General features: G+C 60.2%; 9 protein-coding genes across 9 annotated transcripts; 3 read left to right on the top strand and 6 right to left on the bottom strand.

Moving 5' to 3' along the window:
• Window positions 1-121: 121 nt before the first annotated feature.
• Window positions 122-2,213, bottom strand: L226DRAFT_539799 (uncharacterized protein). Its single transcript, XM_067681738.1, has 10 exons — window positions 2,057-2,213; window positions 1,958-1,999; window positions 1,814-1,895; window positions 1,714-1,758; window positions 1,550-1,660; window positions 1,339-1,497; window positions 1,240-1,286; window positions 515-1,193; window positions 235-460; window positions 122-180 (listed from the first exon to the last, which is right to left on the bottom strand). The coding sequence occupies exons 1-9, from the start codon at window positions 2,133-2,135 to the stop codon at window positions 364-366; spliced, it is 1,341 nt and encodes a 446-aa protein (XP_067530008.1). The 5' UTR covers window positions 2,136-2,213; the 3' UTR covers window positions 122-180; window positions 235-363.
• A 165-nt stretch (window positions 2,214-2,378) lies between these two features.
• L226DRAFT_274055 (P-loop containing nucleoside triphosphate hydrolase protein) lies at window positions 2,379-4,381 on the top strand. The gene is made up of 10 exons (XM_067673501.1): window positions 2,379-2,483; window positions 2,815-2,962; window positions 3,023-3,292; window positions 3,355-3,402; window positions 3,478-3,596; window positions 3,695-3,823; window positions 3,903-3,984; window positions 4,055-4,121; window positions 4,176-4,245; window positions 4,314-4,381. The coding sequence occupies exons 2-10, from the start codon at window positions 2,842-2,844 to the stop codon at window positions 4,332-4,334; spliced, it is 927 nt and encodes a 308-aa protein (XP_067530007.1). The 5' UTR covers window positions 2,379-2,483; window positions 2,815-2,841; the 3' UTR covers window positions 4,335-4,381.
• Window positions 4,382-4,523: 142 nt separating this feature from the next.
• L226DRAFT_616832 (5-formyltetrahydrofolate cyclo-ligase) lies at window positions 4,524-7,337 on the bottom strand. The gene is made up of 8 exons (XM_067686953.1): window positions 7,075-7,337; window positions 6,897-6,998; window positions 5,728-5,825; window positions 5,537-5,665; window positions 5,308-5,463; window positions 5,141-5,185; window positions 4,870-4,989; window positions 4,524-4,746 (listed from the first exon to the last, which is right to left on the bottom strand). Exons 2-8 carry the CDS (start codon window positions 6,923-6,925, stop codon window positions 4,637-4,639), a joined length of 687 nt encoding a protein of 228 aa, XP_067530006.1. The 5' UTR covers window positions 6,926-6,998; window positions 7,075-7,337; the 3' UTR covers window positions 4,524-4,636.
• L226DRAFT_274222 (uncharacterized protein) lies at window positions 6,897-7,829 on the top strand. The gene is made up of 2 exons (XM_067673502.1): window positions 6,897-7,516; window positions 7,736-7,829. Exons 1-2 carry the CDS (start codon window positions 6,962-6,964, stop codon window positions 7,748-7,750), a joined length of 570 nt encoding a protein of 189 aa, XP_067530005.1. The 5' UTR covers window positions 6,897-6,961; the 3' UTR covers window positions 7,751-7,829.
• Window positions 7,824-9,238, top strand: L226DRAFT_526601 (PIG-P-domain-containing protein; the record flags this gene model as incomplete). The annotated part of the gene is made up of 3 exons (XM_067679063.1): window positions 7,824-8,239; window positions 8,489-8,607; window positions 8,898-9,238. The coding sequence occupies 3 exons, from the start codon at window positions 7,824-7,826 to the stop codon at window positions 9,236-9,238; spliced, it is 876 nt and encodes a 291-aa protein (XP_067530004.1).
• A 1,938-nt stretch (window positions 9,239-11,176) lies between these two features.
• L226DRAFT_471775 (uncharacterized protein) lies at window positions 11,177-11,900 on the bottom strand (the record flags this gene model as incomplete). Its single annotated transcript, XM_067676413.1, has 2 exons — window positions 11,177-11,400; window positions 11,465-11,900. Coding segments are annotated over 2 exons (660 nt in total), but the record flags the coding sequence as incomplete, so codon positions are not given.
• A 396-nt stretch (window positions 11,901-12,296) lies between these two features.
• On the bottom strand, window positions 12,297-13,574 carry L226DRAFT_274352 (uncharacterized protein). The gene is made up of 2 exons (XM_067673504.1): window positions 13,382-13,574; window positions 12,297-13,331 (listed from the first exon to the last, which is right to left on the bottom strand). Exons 1-2 carry the CDS (start codon window positions 13,413-13,415, stop codon window positions 12,619-12,621), a joined length of 747 nt encoding a protein of 248 aa, XP_067530002.1. The 5' UTR covers window positions 13,416-13,574; the 3' UTR covers window positions 12,297-12,618.
• Window positions 13,575-13,652: 78 nt separating this feature from the next.
• On the bottom strand, window positions 13,653-14,486 carry L226DRAFT_274332 (uncharacterized protein). The gene has a single exon (XM_067673503.1). The coding sequence runs from the start codon at window positions 14,311-14,313 to the stop codon at window positions 13,735-13,737; it is 579 nt and encodes a 192-aa protein (XP_067530001.1). The 5' UTR covers window positions 14,314-14,486; the 3' UTR covers window positions 13,653-13,734.
• Window positions 14,054-16,147, bottom strand: L226DRAFT_539789 (uncharacterized protein). The gene is made up of 3 exons (XM_067681737.1): window positions 15,042-16,147; window positions 14,492-14,880; window positions 14,054-14,387 (listed from the first exon to the last, which is right to left on the bottom strand). Exons 1-3 carry the CDS (start codon window positions 16,077-16,079, stop codon window positions 14,366-14,368), a joined length of 1,449 nt encoding a protein of 482 aa, XP_067530000.1. The 5' UTR covers window positions 16,080-16,147; the 3' UTR covers window positions 14,054-14,365.
• Window positions 16,148-16,242: the final 95 nt, after the last annotated feature.

The raw sequence follows: 16,242 nt of genomic DNA, 5'->3' as shown, positions 1-16,242 counted from the left end.
TGCTTCTCACGGCATGGGTGGCACCCACAAATTTGCCGATCTCAGATACGCGTCATGCATGGTACAAAAGCGAATGCATTTCCGAGTGATGAGCAGAAGCATGCATGATCTGTGTACAAGCGCAACGAAGAAGCAAAGGAAAGGCGATGATAGTGGTGTCCACTGTCTGAAATTCGAATACTGTGGAAGGAAGTCTATCACACGAACGCCATACTGTAGAGACAACACCCGTACCTGAATTGACTAAACGGCAACTATGGTAGAGAAGTGAGAGGAGGACCTAAGGCACGAACACTTGCAGAGGGTATCGAAGATTGCGGGGTATCGCTTTGAGGGAGGATGACTGAGAGCTTCTTGAAGAGCTCAAGCGACGAACGACGAGCGCATGACGGGCGAAGACGGGGTTGAGAACCGGTGCGCCGAGGAGTAAGCGAAGTGACCAGGCGCCCCGTAACGCGGACTGGGGAGTTAATCAATATCCCAACCAAACAAGATACGACAAGATGCGACGTACGTCGTAGGCGCGGAGCTGGGTCGGACGCCGGCAAAAGGAACATATAGCAGCGGTGTTCCGTAAGATGACAAAGACCGAGGATCGACAGCTAGCAGACCGCTTTTGGACAGCGCAGACAAACCAGCAGGTGAAAAGCCAGTACCGGGGTAGACTGGGGTGACCGAAGTGAGAACGGTGTCCGGAGCAAGTCCAGTCTGCACAACGAAAGGAGGCGCATGAGGGTTGAGACCGCCTTTGCCGTCCGCGTCGTTCAAGGAGGATGCGACATTCACAAACTCAACGCTGATGGGGGTCTCGGAGTAGGCTTGACCGTGCAGCGCCTGAGCGGCTTCCGTGGCTTGAGTAGGAGAACCATATTCGACGATGGCGGAGACGTGCTTGCGGTCGCCAGCAGCAGGTGGTAGAAGCTCGAGTTTCTTCACGTCGCCGTACGGCCCAAGAAGAGGATGAAGGTCAGACAGCTGAGAAAACAAGACAGCGGGAAGGTTCTTGACGAGAAGCGCGGATGACTGGGCAGCGAAGTTGACGGCAGGAGGACACTCCACTGGAGGCGTGACGACGATAGATGCTTGGAGTGGAGGGAGCGCCGGGCTGAGTGCCTTGATATCGAACGGTGCAGGAGACGGAGACGGAGACGAGGTTGACAAAACGGTCGCACGATCCCCACCGTCAAGGAATCCTGAAACAAGGTAAGAATGCATCACAAGGGAATCACACCGTCATACCTTCAGACCTCTGGACTACAGCCCACGAGACATCAATGATATGGCCCCTGGCGATAGGAATGTCAGACACTCGGCTTTGAGACGAGACAGCATACATACTTGATGTCCTTCCGGTTCAAACCATCCATGGCGGCCTTCGCTTCGTGATGTTGATTCATGACAATGAAGCCGCGACGTCTGGAAGCATTGTCTACGGTAGCGAGGATGACGGCGTGGGCGACAGCACCGAAACGGGAGAAGATCTCAGCAAACTCGGCTCTGATACATTAACGATCAGTCCTGAGGCACGCATATATGCTAGACTACGCACTTCGTAAGGTCAAACGGCAGTCCAAGCACGTATAGGTTGCGGCGGGTATCTGGCTGTCTACCGGTTTTTGTGGCACGGGGAACGTCCGATGCAGGGGCAGCGTTGACGGTTCTGGCAGCTGGTTGGGGCGCTACGGTGCGAGTGTATCAGAAAGAGACACTTACAAAGGGCTGCCATCTACGTTGTATCCTGACATGCACATTGCTTTCCTTATAGCATGTCTGTCAGTCACAATACCGGGCGCATATAGTCACTAACACTCACTTGGCAGCATCCTGAGTAGAGAACGACAGCATGAAGTATCGACGGCCTCCCTCGTACGCTTCCTCACATTTGGTGATGTCCCCTATTAACAAAGTGTGAGTTCAGTGCGTCATACAAGGTTGTATGCGAGTGTAGGGATGGAACCTATGAGACTGTTGAACAGATCGAACACCTCTCGCTTCGATACTGTGGAGCACGTCGTCAGAAAGCATCTACGGCAGTAGCGACTTTGGCGGGACGCACCTCCATCCGAGACATTGGTGACGTGCACCGAGAAGCCGTCACGGTTGAACTTGAACAAAGGATTCGGCGTTGGCGACATCTTTTGAGAGCTTCTAAACGATCAAGAAAAACAATGGTAGTACGAATCGACTGTAGGGTACGCTTCACCGACAAGAAACAAGAAAAGCAGGGTGCGGGAAGAGGAAGGAAGAGGTTGGAGGAAGAGGAACGTCCGGCGAAGGCCGACCCTCTCCCGCCGGTTTTGGGAGAGCGAAGTTCCCACGCCACTGACGCGTCCCGACGCGTCGCGGCAACGCGCGCTCTTCACTCAACCACGTCTTCAACGTCAACTTCACCACAGCCGAGAGACAACTAGCGTGCAACGTTCAAGAAACACTCCGCCTTAAACGTCGGTGCTAACGACTGATAACGCTCTCCTGTGGAACTAGTAAGTAGACCATTTGCTTGGTGTCCCGGGACATGGGTTATATCCACAGACTCGTCTCCTCACATACCATACTTGTCAATAGCCTTGACGAAAAGCGTTACATGAAACTCGTGCCTAAGTGCTATGTTAGCTGGTACTCTATGAGCAAGAAGACGAAGAGGAGAGGTCTTTCACCGATGTCGTTCATTACAATCCATTAGCCTCTTCTGACTGATCCTTCTTGTGAGGTAGGCGCGTGACTCCTACCTCGCTCGCCCTTTCCATCTTATACACTTTATTTTCCACTTTGCGTCTCTCCGCTTTTGCCGATGCTCAACAACCTCCATCCCAGGAATCCTATTTTTGCCGTGTCCTAGCCATGTCGGGGAGATCGCTCTCCACCTTATCTCTTCCCCTCTCCACTCTGTCCGCGCTCGCAAGTGCCGGCTACGAAACCGTCCGCGATCTATCAAGCTCAACGCCCGAGCAACTCTCCAAAGGTGCGTCCCTTACGTGTTATCCGATCCCGCGCAAACCTACTTACTGTGCGCCATATTCAGACCTAAACCTACCGCTCCCCGCTTCTCAGGCCGTCTTCTCGGCGACCCGCGCCTCGGCCGTACTTCCCCTGACCCAATCCGCCGCGGCGATGATGGGTGCGACCAAGCGGTACTCCACTTCGTGTGCGCCGCTGGACAAGCTCCTCGGCGGCGGCATCCGATGCGGCTCTGTCCTCGAGCTCATGGGGCCCGCGGGCTGCGGGAAGGAGCTGCTAGCTGCGAACGCAGTGAAGACGTTTGTCGAGGCCAATCAAGAGGTCCTCTTCGTCGGTACGACGTCGGACCGTGCTGACTCCCAACCTAGCTTGTCTGACGTTCCGGCCCCTTGGCAGACATGCAGAACATGGCGCCGCCCGCCACCATCAGGAGAATCCTGTCCGGTACGCGAGCCCATTGAATTGAATGGCACGTCCTGCGCGCCATCCTGCACAAGATTAACGCCTTCGTTTCTCCAGACGGTCCCACGGCACAGGCCGACGGACTAGATCTCGTCCATTACCAAACATTACATACATTGACAGAACTCGTCGTCTTCCTGAGGAACCTGTGCGATTATCTGAAGGCGCATTCGAATGTGAGTTTTCCCTTCCTATTATCACCGCGGAAATGGCACCCTGAACCGCGCCTTCCTGTGTACGTCCGAAATTTTCGCGGGTGGTGCTTCTCTCCCAGATCGCACTCCTGGTGCTGAACTCTCTCGAGTTCCCACTGCAATCTGTGCTGAACTACAAGGACCGCGCGGCAATAATGGACATCGTGAAGGAGACACTGGCTAGGGCGTGTCAGGACATGAACCTAATTGTACGTAACAACAGCTATTTCCTGCGAGAACCCCCGATCGTATCAGAAGGCGCTGAAAATAAACTTACGCCTGGTCCAGGTCATTATCACAAGCCACCTCCACTCAAAGCAGGTGCCCGGTACGGAGGAGCCGACCAAATGGATCATGATACCAGCCTACTGTATGTCCTTGCGCTGCCGATCCTTGGCTGACCACCTCTGACGACTCCTGCTGAACGCGAGCTCGTCCAGATGACAACCAGCTGCCCAAGGGACGAACATACAGGGTACTGATCGTTCCACAGTGGAAGACGTCGGGGTCAGTACCGGCCTGTGCAAGCACGATGCAACAGCGCTGACAGAGGCCCTCCAGAGTCATGCGCCTCTTGTTCTCCCCTACGCACGTGCCCAACCGCCCTGTGCCAGAGGAACCATACCAGAAGGTGCGTCACAAACCACCACCACTCGCATGTGCCTGCTCACCCTCGTGCGTGCGCACACCAATGAGCAGATCGGAGGCATGATCCAGTAGTAAGCCCCTCCCAGCGTGCACCCGAACCTTACGCTGCGCCGCGGGTGCAAGCGGCACGACGACATTGACTGTCGTCCGTGGCCTGTGGCCACACTCACGCACGGCCTCGCATTCCGCTGGTCTTCTCTCCTGCCCTCACGCCCATGCCTGCATGTGCACGCCACAATCGATATGTCGTGCCCGACGGATATTCCTCGGTATGCTGTGCGCGGGTTCTCGGCTTCGCGCTTCTTGATAGCAGCAGCAGGCGTGGCAGCGCCTGCCCCCGAACGGATGCATGCATTCAAGTGCTGCATCTGCATTTAGGACTCTACGATCCCATCTGGCCCAACGATTACGTCCACCCTCCAGTCCGTCTCTCCGACCGGCACCTGTCCCGCCTCGAGGATTTGCTCGCGTAAAGCGACCGCCACTGTAAGAAGCAAGGAGGAATGGAATGCGGTTATCCCCACAATCAGCCAACTGCCCACACCACGTAGATATGTAGATAGCTAGAGAGAAATGATGATGTCTGCAATTTGGAATTGGAACTCACCTAGCCTCGGACGCAGTTGCTGCTGCCGGCCTTGCAACATTGCGGAGTAGGACGCGAGGAAGCGGTCGTAGTACCCCTTGCCGTACCCCAGGCGCGATAATGATCGATCAAACGCGACCCCTGCAGCAGCAGCAGCCCAAGTGCGTCATGCCATCGCCCGTCAGCGAGCGTAGAAAAGGCAGGAGGAAACATCGGTGGGAAGATCGCCTTTTCGCGTGGGGGCGGGGCTAGGGCGATGGGAAAATGCGGGACTGCGGGGCGCACCACGCACCTGGCATCACGATCAAATCGAGCGGTTCGCTGCTGCCGCTTAACGCTTCACGCAGTACGCCGAGAAGCACGACCGCAGGAGGAAGGAAGGGCGGAAGGGCGGAGGGGGGGGGGAGATTCAGCGGCTGCTCCGGGGCGGAACGGGATGGAGGGCGGAGTGCTACTGACCGGTAGGCCGCTGCTGCCCCATGTATTCTGGGTCGGGTTCCCTGATGCCCCAGAGCCCTCTGGGCAGCGCACGGAGGTCCTCTTCGCCAAAGATGCGAAAAAAGTCCATGATGCCTTGCTCCTTATCGGTCGTCTTGGGCACGTAGAGGTTCTTTCCTGCGCGTTCCACCCCAAGGCGTGAGTGCGCGATTGATGCGGGCAGTCAGTGAATAACGACATATCAGCGAACCTGAGGCGATGATGGCAGACACGACAGCCGAGGTGTCTACTTCTCCCGCAGGCATGCTTAGGAAACAGCTGATGTTCTTGCTCTGTTGGAATTCCGGAAGAGCGAGGAGCGTGCGCGCTATCTGGTGCGCTGAGGTAAAAGGGTGAATGACTAATGCGTCCGCGAGATGCCATCGGAGAAATTGCGCCAACATTGTGCCTGTATCTCGTCGGTGGAGAGGGTGGCGAGAAGACCTCGCATGGCCTTGCGCAATGCGACTTTCTGAGTTCTAAGGGTGCTAGCCATTGTCCTGGGACATATCAGCGTTCGTCCAATGATGTAAAGATACGAGTCCAATGACGTATCGGAAAGGAGATGGGGGTTGGCGGACGTCGGCCGTCTAGATGATCAGAGAATTATGTGCTGCCTAGGCATGACTTGATACGGGTGGTTCCCACGTACTCAGCCCTTGTGTCATGGGCATTACGAACGTCAGAGGATGCCCAAATATTGATTTGCACTGACGGCTGTCTCAGTGTCATGCTCGACATGCGCTAGTCGAGCTGAATCCCCGTGACATACAGACGGCCCGGGCCGGGGTGGAGTCATATAATGACACATTACTAGCGAGTGTAGTAGGGTGGCTAAAAATCATAACCTCACAGATTCGGCTCCTGCACACTCAGATATTCGTCGTTGTTCTGAAAAATATCCAAGGAGCTAGGATCAAGAAAGAATCACTGAGAGATCGTCGAATGAGCTGGAGCCATACCCCACGGAACGCATCTAAGGCCACAACAACACCGCACCGTACGTGCTAGAGCACGCCACATACCTGACCAGGACGTGCACATCCAAGACATGCCAACAGCATGTTGTGAGTGCGAGGCCTCATTTTCCTTCACAAGACGATCCTCGATCGGAAGAGCTCTAACGTACAGCTCTCCTGATGGAAGATCATGATGTAACGTTTAGTACAAGGTCAAGTCGGCGGAATCGGACGTGCGCACAAGCCTTCAAAGCCAGAAAAAATGGAAGAACTCAACACCCATTTTTCCTGACTCCGGGTAACGCAGCAGAAGCGCATTCAACTGCCAAGTACTTACTACACAACGGCACCAGCGAGCAAGACAGCGACGTCGTTAGCGGAAGAAATTCCGCATCCACCGCATGTGATAATGCACATACACATGAGACGTTGCCCTCGTTCTGGGGTCCAGAGAGGAATGAGGGATCATCGTCCAGCCCGACAGGACCTGACGTATTGCACTGAGACGATCCTCAGCCAGTGCACGCCAGCGGTTCTAGCTGACACGGCTGAGGCGCGGCGCCATGCACGATGCCATCTCAAGAAACGACTAGAAAATCGCTCTTTGCTCACCTTGTGTGTATTTCAAACCGACATAGCATGCGCAAGGGGTCCGGTACTCGGGACGTAGCCACCCAATGGGCCGTGGAGCGACCTGCAAGAAAAAAAAATTCACTGCACCGCGCGGGCGACGCAATCGTCCAGTCGTCGTCAGCGTCTTGATATTCGCACGACTCGGCGCACGACGCACCTGGCGAAGCAAGAGCGGCCGCTCGGTCGATAGGCCAGGAAATCCGAAGGGGGTGGTTCAAGAACGAGAAACAAACAGACTCGCTCCACGGTGTCACGATCAAGGACGATCGTCACAGTCACGGTGGCGCCGTGTGTGCCTGTTGTGTTGTCCGCGAAGGGCAGGCGCTATCGCTTACCCTCGCCTTACGTGTGGCCACGAACGCTGCCCCAGGCTCGCACTTCGAGAGCACAAGGGACACCAGGACACCAGGACACCAGGACAAGGGCACCCAGCCCGTATCTGCCTCCGCCCCCGTATCTGCAGGGAAGAAAGCCGCACGAAGCTCGGCCGGTCGGACCATCACGGTTCGCGACAAGCCCACCCAGAACCAGAACACTGTTACACACGCCCCCCGCCAGCCCATTGGGCCCCCGCACCCTCGCGACGAGCTCTCACCGGAGTGAGTTTAACCTTTTCCCCGCTCCCCCGGGCCAGATCGCCCATCTGCGGGCGGGGGAACCAAGCAAAATGCCTCCGCAGATAGGCGGCCTGGCGCCCGCAGGGCGGAATCCCAATCGCCCTGGGCTTCCCGCCGCCACACGCGTCGTGGTTCTCGCACGGCTGATGCATGATGACTCAGGCTCTGTACTGATCCCTCTTTTGCTATCTCCCCATCCAGACCTTGAGAGCCTAGAGAGACAGCACGGGCAGTGGGCGTGCCGTCCCTGCACTCCGACTCCGAGCTATCGTCCACATCCGAGCCCAGCATGATGAGCATGGGACCCGCTGCGCGTCCGTCTGCTATTGCACGCTCGGACTCGGATCTGGCCATCGACACCGATGTGGATGTAAATGAGGATGTGGATACGGGCACGGGAGACGGCTCGGACGCGGGCTCAGCCCCAGGCTACGGCTACGGCTACGGCTCGGAGGCGTTCCTCTCCGAGAAGGCGAAGGAGCCTGATCTCGAGGAAAACGAGAACGAGAACGCACCCACCTCGCCGACCTCGCCTCTCGCGCCGTACCCGCCTCTCGCCCCGACGGACACCCGCAGCCGCGCACCCGAGTTCTACGGCTTCGTCGCCTGGACGTCGACGTACCTGCTCTTCGTGCTCTACCTCCTCTGGGCCTTCCTCCCGGACGAGCGCATCCTCGCCCTGGGCGTATCGTGGTACCCGAACCGGTGCGTGGGCACTCCAGCGTTGTCTCCTCTCTCTCCAGTCCGCTTGCTCACGTTCGCGCCTCCCTGACCGTTAATCTCCGTCTCGAACGTCATACGCCCATCACGCACCGTCACCAACGTGCATCGCGCACCGCCCATCGCGCGCGCGCATCGTCGATCGGACGCTCCATATCCGTCGTCTGTGGTTCTTCTGTGGTTTGGTTCTGGCTGACAATGCACAATGCGCAAACGCAAACGCAAACGCAACAGGGAATGGTCGCTCCTGATCCCGGCGTACGGGATGGTCCTCGTGCTGCTCACCTACTTCACGTACTTTGCGCTCGCTTTTGCCGGCACGCCCTCCTTCGCCGATATGCGCACGATAACGGGTGAGTCTCGTGTTCTCGTCGTCCAGCCACTCCCCCACCCGCATCAGCCCAGCATCAGCACCTGTGGCATCTCTCCATCGCTACATACACCTTCCCACCTTCCCAGTCCCTTCCTCCCATCACACCATCTCGCAGCAGCAGCAGCGCGTCTCAGCGAGCCGCGGGAACTAGTCCCTGTCCCGGCTCCAGGGCCCTTGCATCTCGCATCTCCATCGAACCATACCGTGACAGAGAAAAAAAAAGGAATAGCACTCACTTACTCACGCCTGGGAACGCTTCTTGCGCCACAGATTCCAAGGCGCATCTCCCGCATCCGCCTGCCGCTGACGACGATGACGAGAACACGTCCGCCGATTCCGAGTCCGCATCTAATTTAAACCGCAACCGCACGCCGCCGCCCGGGCACAAGCGCGAACCGACCGTCAGCCACAGGCGCGAAACCCCCTTGAAGCACAGGCGCAGGCGCGACCGCAACTACAACCCGTATCTCGAGCAGGCGAAGGTAGACGCCATCCCCGAGCTGTATGATATCCCCCTGGGGCTCGTCAACCGCGTCGTCTACGGACCACCGCGGCGACGGCGGAGCACTACCGGTTCAGACCCAGCCGGAAATACGACTCAGAGTAGCTAGCTAGCTGAGCCAGCAATTCGAACCGCGACTGTGATTAATATTGCACGGGTGGTCGAGGCCCAGCTGCAGACTGCGGCAGCGGCCAGATCGAACGGAAGCAGGCCGTGCACGCGTGAAGGACCCAGAGCGCAGTACTCAGTGCGGACGGACAGCAAAGGCGTCCGTCCGGGAAGTGCAGCTGCGATGGGAGGACGCGATAACGGGCGCTGCAGGCAGGCAGACAGGCAGGGAGGGAAGGAGTGAGGGAGTGAGGGAGTGAGGCAGGCAGGCAGGCCTTCTGGACGATAGGGTTTGATATTGGGTTATGACGGTGCCCACGAGGCCAGGCGTTTTTCTCGCCCGTGTTGCGGCTTCTGCGGGTTCTCAGTGCGCGGTTCGACGCGTTCTGCGTTCGCTGCGTGCGCGTATAGGCTAATCTGGCCTGGGACACTCCCGTTCTCTCTCTCTCGCGCGCATGGGCATGCATGCATGAGCACGAACACGAGCACGAGCACCCTCCCGGCCACACCCCCCAGGTCCCGAGCTCGCACGGCACCAGTCGGATTCGAGCCTGAGCTCGCACCACTGGCAGCTGGTGGCCACACACAGAGTACAGAGTTGGCCAGCGAGCGGGTCATCTGCGCAAGCTTCAGGCCCGTGTGGCCGGCCGCTATCCGGCGTGGCCAGTGCGGTATCTGCGCCCGAGCCCGTATCGCGCATATCCTCGCCGTGTGTGTTCGTTCGCACTCCGTGAACATGGAGCTCGCCCACCGCTGCATAGTCGGATGATCACTTGCACTCCGCGCCAGAAGCCGTGCACACCCGGGTGAGTGGGGGGGGCCGACAGGGCAGGCAGGCAGCAGGCAGCAGGCAGACCAAGCAAGTTCAATCAGACAGAGAGGGGCTATTGAAACACGGGTAGTTGCGATTAGGACTCTACAGAAGATGCGAAGGACGCGTATGGTGTATGGTATGCGGTGTACGGTGTACAGGCGTTGCAAATGTGACTATTGGTACAGAAGTTGCCGTGGGGGGCGCGGGAAAGGTCGCTGTCGCTGGTCTCATATGTCAAGGTCAAGAGGGGGTCTGTCTGAAGCATACTATTCAAGCTACATGGTATACGGGTACGGTGCGGAGGAGAGGAGAGGAGACGGACACTCGTGGGCGTGGCGACAACGCCCCGGGGGGCTGTATCGATGGATGGGACGGGCGGGTGGCGATGGGCGATGGATTTGGAGATGGAGGGGGATAGGGACAGGGATATGAATGCGACAGGCGACGGCCAGGACAGGGGATAGGACAAGAAGCACGGGGCCAATTGCGGTACATAGCGGTGGGGGCCCTTCTTCGCAAGATGGTGTCGTGTCGTGTCGTGGTCATGGTACCGGTCATGGATGTGGTCGTGGTCGTGTTCATGGAGGCGGCTGTGGCCGTGGCCGTTGGGGGGATCGCCGGAATAAGGAATAGAGCAAGCAAAGCAAAGCAGGGAGGAGCAGCACGAGGCAGATAGCGTAGCGTAGAATAGATGAACAGAAGATGAAGGGGGCGGGCAAATGCAAATGCAAGCACGGAGACACGCCGCGGGCCAAGATAGAAGAAGGTCCAGATGGAGACGGCGACGGAGACGAGTGTGTGGCGGACGACGACGGCGCTTGAACCAAGAAGCTCAGAAACTCGTCGGGGACGCGATCGCTGGCCCGGGCAGCGAGCGCCACTGCAAATCGCGTCATCGTGAGCACACGCTCCCCAGGCAAGAAACGGAAAGAGGCTTACCTGGCTCGAGATGTACGGCGCGCTCTCGGTCGCCTCGTACGAGTTCCGCTCTTCGTACGCCTCCTCGCCCCACGACGGGCTCGACGGCGTCACCGGCGGGAGCGGCAGCGGCAGCAGCGGGCACGACGCCTGGTAGTACTCGTCCTCCGAGTCGCTCGCCGCGTCCCCCCGCAGGTAGTCCACGTTTGTCCGTGTCGACAGACTCGGCGGCACCCACCGCAGCTTCGACGGCAGCTTCCCCGCCTCGTGCACCTCAGACACCAGCGGCGTGTCGAACCCGACCGTGAACTGCGACGGAGACGTGCTCCCGTGCTCCGACGTCGGGAAGATACCGTGCGTGCGCAGGTGCCGCTTCGCGTTCGAGCGCACCGCGAAGCTCTTCGTGCACGTCGGTATTGGGCACTTGAACGCTAGAAAATCACCACACGTCAGGTCAGATTCCCTCTCGCCACCGAGAGAGCCAAGTCGACTCACGTTTCGCGCCCGAATGCGAGTTCATGTGCGTCGCCAAGCCGCTCGGTCTAGGGAATAACTTAAGGCATATAGTACACTGGTGCATCTTCGACTTCTTCTGCGGCGGCCGCGTCCGCTCCTGTGCGCCCTCCGACGGCGTCACCGGCGAGTGCTCCGTCTCCGCCGCAGGGTCGGGACTGCGCGCAGAGTGGCGCGCCGCGTCGTCGAGACTCACCGACGACCCGTACGCCCCACCGTCCGCAGATGCGCGCCCCCACTCCCGCCCGGCGACGTCGAACTCGCGCTCCTCGCTCGCCTGCGCCGACCGGTACGGCAGCCGCTGCACCTCGGACGCGGCCGACGGCAGGCTGCTCTCCGAGTCGTCGTCGTAGTCGCCCTCGTCAAAGACGAGCCCCGGGACGGAGGACGGGCTTATCGGGTCCGGCACCGAGTCCATCGAGTCGCGCCGCATCGGGATGGGGTACGGCGCGGACCGCGGCGAGTGCACGTCAATCAGGGACGCGGCGTCGGGCGAGAGGTGCGGGTAGGGCGACGTGGGCGACCCGAGCGCGAACGAGTGTGCGTGGTGTGCGTGCGCATGTGCATGTGCGTGCGGCGCAGGGTACGACGCGGGCGAGCCGCCGACGGCGGCGGCGGCAGCAGCGGGGAAGCGTGCTGGCGCGCCTGGGCTGTACATGTCGCCGCCGCGGCCGGGGAGGTACTGCTCGGGCACGCTGAAGCTCGTGCGCCGCTCGGGCATGCTTTGCACGGGGCCGCGGTAGCCGGTGCGCGCGAGACTGTGGGAGTCGAGCGCGTTCTGCAGCTCCTCCGCGGGCGTGGCGGAGGCGGGCGAGTACGTGCTCTGGTATGGGAGCGCGCTGCCGGGGAAGGGGGCAGGGTAGAAGTTCGCGTAGGCAGCGTCTTGGAGGAGGGTGCGCTGAGAGGACTCCGGGTAACCTACCATCTGGGACTCGGGGCCGCCCGAGTAGAAGCTAGGGTGCGCCGGGGTGCGCTCCGGCATGGAAGGCGGAGACTGCTGGTGGTGGTGGTGGTGGGTGTAGTTTGTGTGCACGTTCAGCATCCATGGCTGCTGGCGCGCCTGGAAGGCGGTAGAGAGGGGCTCGAGGCCGGGCTGGGGGTGGGCGAGGTAGTAGGGGGCATTGGGATGCTGGAATCTATGGAGGGTATTCGGGTCGTGGCTGTCGAGGTGGGTGTGGTTCGACATTGGAGCTGGCTCGGGGGATCGGAGGGCTTGGAGGGTATCTGGGAGCCAGGCGCTGGGCATGTACGTTCGCGCGAGAGATGGATCGGGGCGCGGAGACGAAGCAGGCACGGTGGTGTGGTTGTGCGGGGAGGACGCGTCTGGGGGTTGGCGGGGGCGGAGGTGGCTGTTGGCTGGGACGGAGGAGGATGTTATATGGGAGGCAAGGGGTTAGGCTCTGAAACGGACAAGAGTGACATCTCTGGGACATGGCACAGTGCGCGTTTGCAGGCGTCGCAGGCCAGAAACAAATGCGAAGCCGGACACGAGACGTGCCTGTCTGCCAGAACCCCCAGCCGCCCGCTGCCGGTCCACCCCGCAAGCAATCACTCGCATCGATGCTCGTGGGATCGCCCAAATCCCTGCGACCGTGCGCAGAACCCGCCCGTTTACTCGTACACGCCAACCCCATCCCATATCCGACACATTCACCCAAGCCCTCCCCCCGGCCTCCTCCTGCCCCTCTCGTCCATCGGCCCCAATCAACGCTGCCCAGATGCGATCCTGTGCGCCATCTCGCCAGCACTCCCCTGCTGCCACCAGATCCGCTCTCCCCGCCGGCGCTCCCCACGCGTGTGAGCAGCAACCCTCCTCTGCCTCGGGTCCCCCAAGCGCCCACACTGCTCTCTGCTCAGATTAGCTCGCGCCAGACCCGACGCGGACTCGCAGCCGCTTGCCTCGACATCGACATTCGACATCGGCATCGAACATCGACCGCCGCCCTGCGCACCCGACCCTGCTGCACCCGCGATCAACAACAGTCAACAAAGCTTCGCAGACAACGAAACATGTCGGCCTACCGCACTGCTGCGCCTGCCCGCCTGCCAATCCTCGCCGCCTCCTGGGCGCCTCAGAACCTATCTTGATCGTGTGTACGTGTTCGAGGTCCGTCGGCCAAACTCGAATTGCTTCCACACCTGCCCAGGGTCCGAGTCTTGTCCGAAACCCGCAGTGGCATCTCCGTTGCAATTAATCGCTGCCCCCTGCCTGTCCAGTTGCGTGTCCAATGCTCCAAACTATGTCCAAAACGTTAGCTCTTGTCACCTCCAGCGCCAGAAAACTTCCTGCAAGGGTTACCACCCGGCGTTTTTTTTCCCTCCTCCGCGACCTCGCCCGTGCGGCGCGCTCTAGGCGGCGCTCGTCGACGTTCTGGGTCCTCCGGAAAAGATGGAAAACCTTGAGAGTTGCAACGATCTCTCGCCCGTTTGCCGAAGACCGCACCCCGCGCAAATCCGTGCCCCGCACAAGGCGCGGATACACACGGACGCAAGCGACGATGGGACCCACCTCTCTGGAGCCTTTCCCCCCCTCTCTCCGCGCGCTCGTTTTCGCCTTCTTCTCGATCGGTGTGTGTCACAAGGGTCCGACGACCCCCCATATCGATATGCAACGAAAGCCATAAACAACGAAAGCACTGCGATTGCGCACCAGCGTCCTCCTGTCCGTCCATCCCATCCGTGTGTGTGTGCTGCGTCCGGCTGCACCACGCCCTCTTACGGGGCGATAGAGCACGCTCGCGGGTCGAGCACACGCCTCCCACGATCCCATCCGATCCTTCCAGAGTCTTCGGGGTTGTGTCTGCGTTTACGTACCCCGTTAACAGCAGCATCCCTCGCCCTCCCGGGAAGCTTCTCAGTTCTGTCGCTGCACAACACAGATCTTCATCTGCATGCAGGCGTCCACCTGCAGCCGGGCCAATTCAAAACGCGCGCAGGCGCGCACATCGTATGAGGTCACCCTGTCCCCAACAACACGCGCAAGATGCCAGAGAGCGATCCCTTGCTCACCTGAACTGCTCGAGCCTATTCCTCGTCAATTCCGCCGCAACCTGAGCTTGAGGCTCCTTCTGCCTCGAACCGCTCCCGTGCCCGGCCCGCGAGCCAGGACCAGAACTGCTACTGGCACTGGTGCGAGGGCCAGGTCCTCCCGAGCTTGCCCCGGCGCGCAGTTTGCCGCCAGCTTTGGGAGTAACCTTGACGTCTTCGGTCTTGGTGAATATCAGGCTGCCCCTCCTTCCCGTCGCGCGTAGATCCTCCTGTGCGAACCCTTTCCGTTTCGAGGCCTGTGGGGCAGAATTCGGTCGCTGAGGATCCCGTGGGGGACGCCGCGGGCCATCCGGTGTCATCGTCGTCTCTCTCCGCCTCAGCGGAGCCAAGGCAAGGGCGGGGGCCGCATGCTGCGGTGGCCGTAGCGGACGGGGCATCGTTCAGTGTCCACAAACAGCAGCCAAAGGGCGGGATGGAGGGCACCCAAGAATAAAACAAAAAATATTAATGAGCGAGTCAGTAACCGCACGCAAGGGGAAACGTCGGAAATGAAGAAAAACAACACACGCACACGCACCCGGATGCGATCGTGATCGCTGTGGTTGCGGTTGCCTCCAGCACTGGTACTGGCTCCGCTGCGCGCCCACTTCTCCCACCAGCCGTTCGCGACGGTGGCGTTCCGAGCAGCCTCCGCTGCTGCTGCTGCTGCAGAGGCCATGAGTTCTTCCGAATTACTCTCCTCCAACAAGCAGCGTTCTCCATCCTCTGTGGCCAGCGTGATAGGCCTAGGGGTCGAGGAAGCCGTTCTATCAATTACGTCCTTGTCCTCGATCTCGCAATCTTCGTCGTCTTCGCCGCCGCTGGTTATCTCGTCCCAGTCGCAGTCGTCGAATACATTCTGCAAGTCAGGCCCGCGGCCCGCCTCGTCTTCGCTCCCGTCTGCACTGTTAATCGAGTCATCGACCGCGCCGTGCTTGCTCCCGAGGGACTTCCGTCGTGCGCGTGAGCTAAAGTTCGTATTCACGACCGGCCGCAGCGGAAGCGCACGCGGGACCGTGACGAACCGCTCGCGTTCCAAAGTGGGCAGCTTCCGTGTCCGGGTGTGCGCCACCGGGGAGCTCGACAGCACGTCCGCGTCGTCGATCTCGTCCCAATCGTCTCCTCCTCCTCCGTCGGACCTGCGCCGCTTCGACGCGCCGGGGCGCAGCGGCGACGAAAGGTCCGGCGAGTCCCACTGCGCGATGGACTCCGTGGGCGACACGTACCCGTCTTCCTGCACAACAGCGTCCGGCTCTCTCATGCACACGTCCAGGTCCACGTCCTCCTCGCCAGCGACGGCCTCCGGGCGCGCGTCCTCCTGGCACGGGACGTTCTCCTTCTCACACCGCAAGAGGCCTGACGATCCGGCCACAGGCTGCTGGGGCTGGGATGCGGGCGAGCCCGCGGTGGCCAAAGCCACAGTTCGGCTCCACCCCCGTCCGCCTCGAGGGTCTGAAACCGATCGCTGGGGACCATGAAAGAACTTGGATGTGGTCGGCATGCGCGGCGTCGCAGTCGCAGCGGCACTTGCCACCAGTGCCGCCTCCTGTCTGCTCCGTTTCGCGGCCATGTCCTCCTCCATGACTTCCGCGAGGGTGCGTTTCCCACTCTTCTTCCCCACTGCCATGGTGCTGGCCGCGCCCGCGGGCCGCCCAGGGCCCGCCGCTGACGGGGCTTCGGTCGTGGCAGGCGCTTCTCGCCCTTGCACCATCCGTGGGGCTACGGTGGCAGTT

The sequence above is a fragment of the Lentinus tigrinus genome (genome assembly GCF_003813185.1).
Source record: "Lentinus tigrinus ALCF2SS1-7 unplaced genomic scaffold L226scaffold_47, whole genome shotgun sequence".
Lineage (NCBI taxonomy): Eukaryota > Fungi > Basidiomycota > Agaricomycetes > Polyporales > Polyporaceae > Lentinus > Lentinus tigrinus.
Note: the sequence above shows the minus strand (reverse complement) of the source record. Positions and strands in the feature narration are given on the sequence as shown.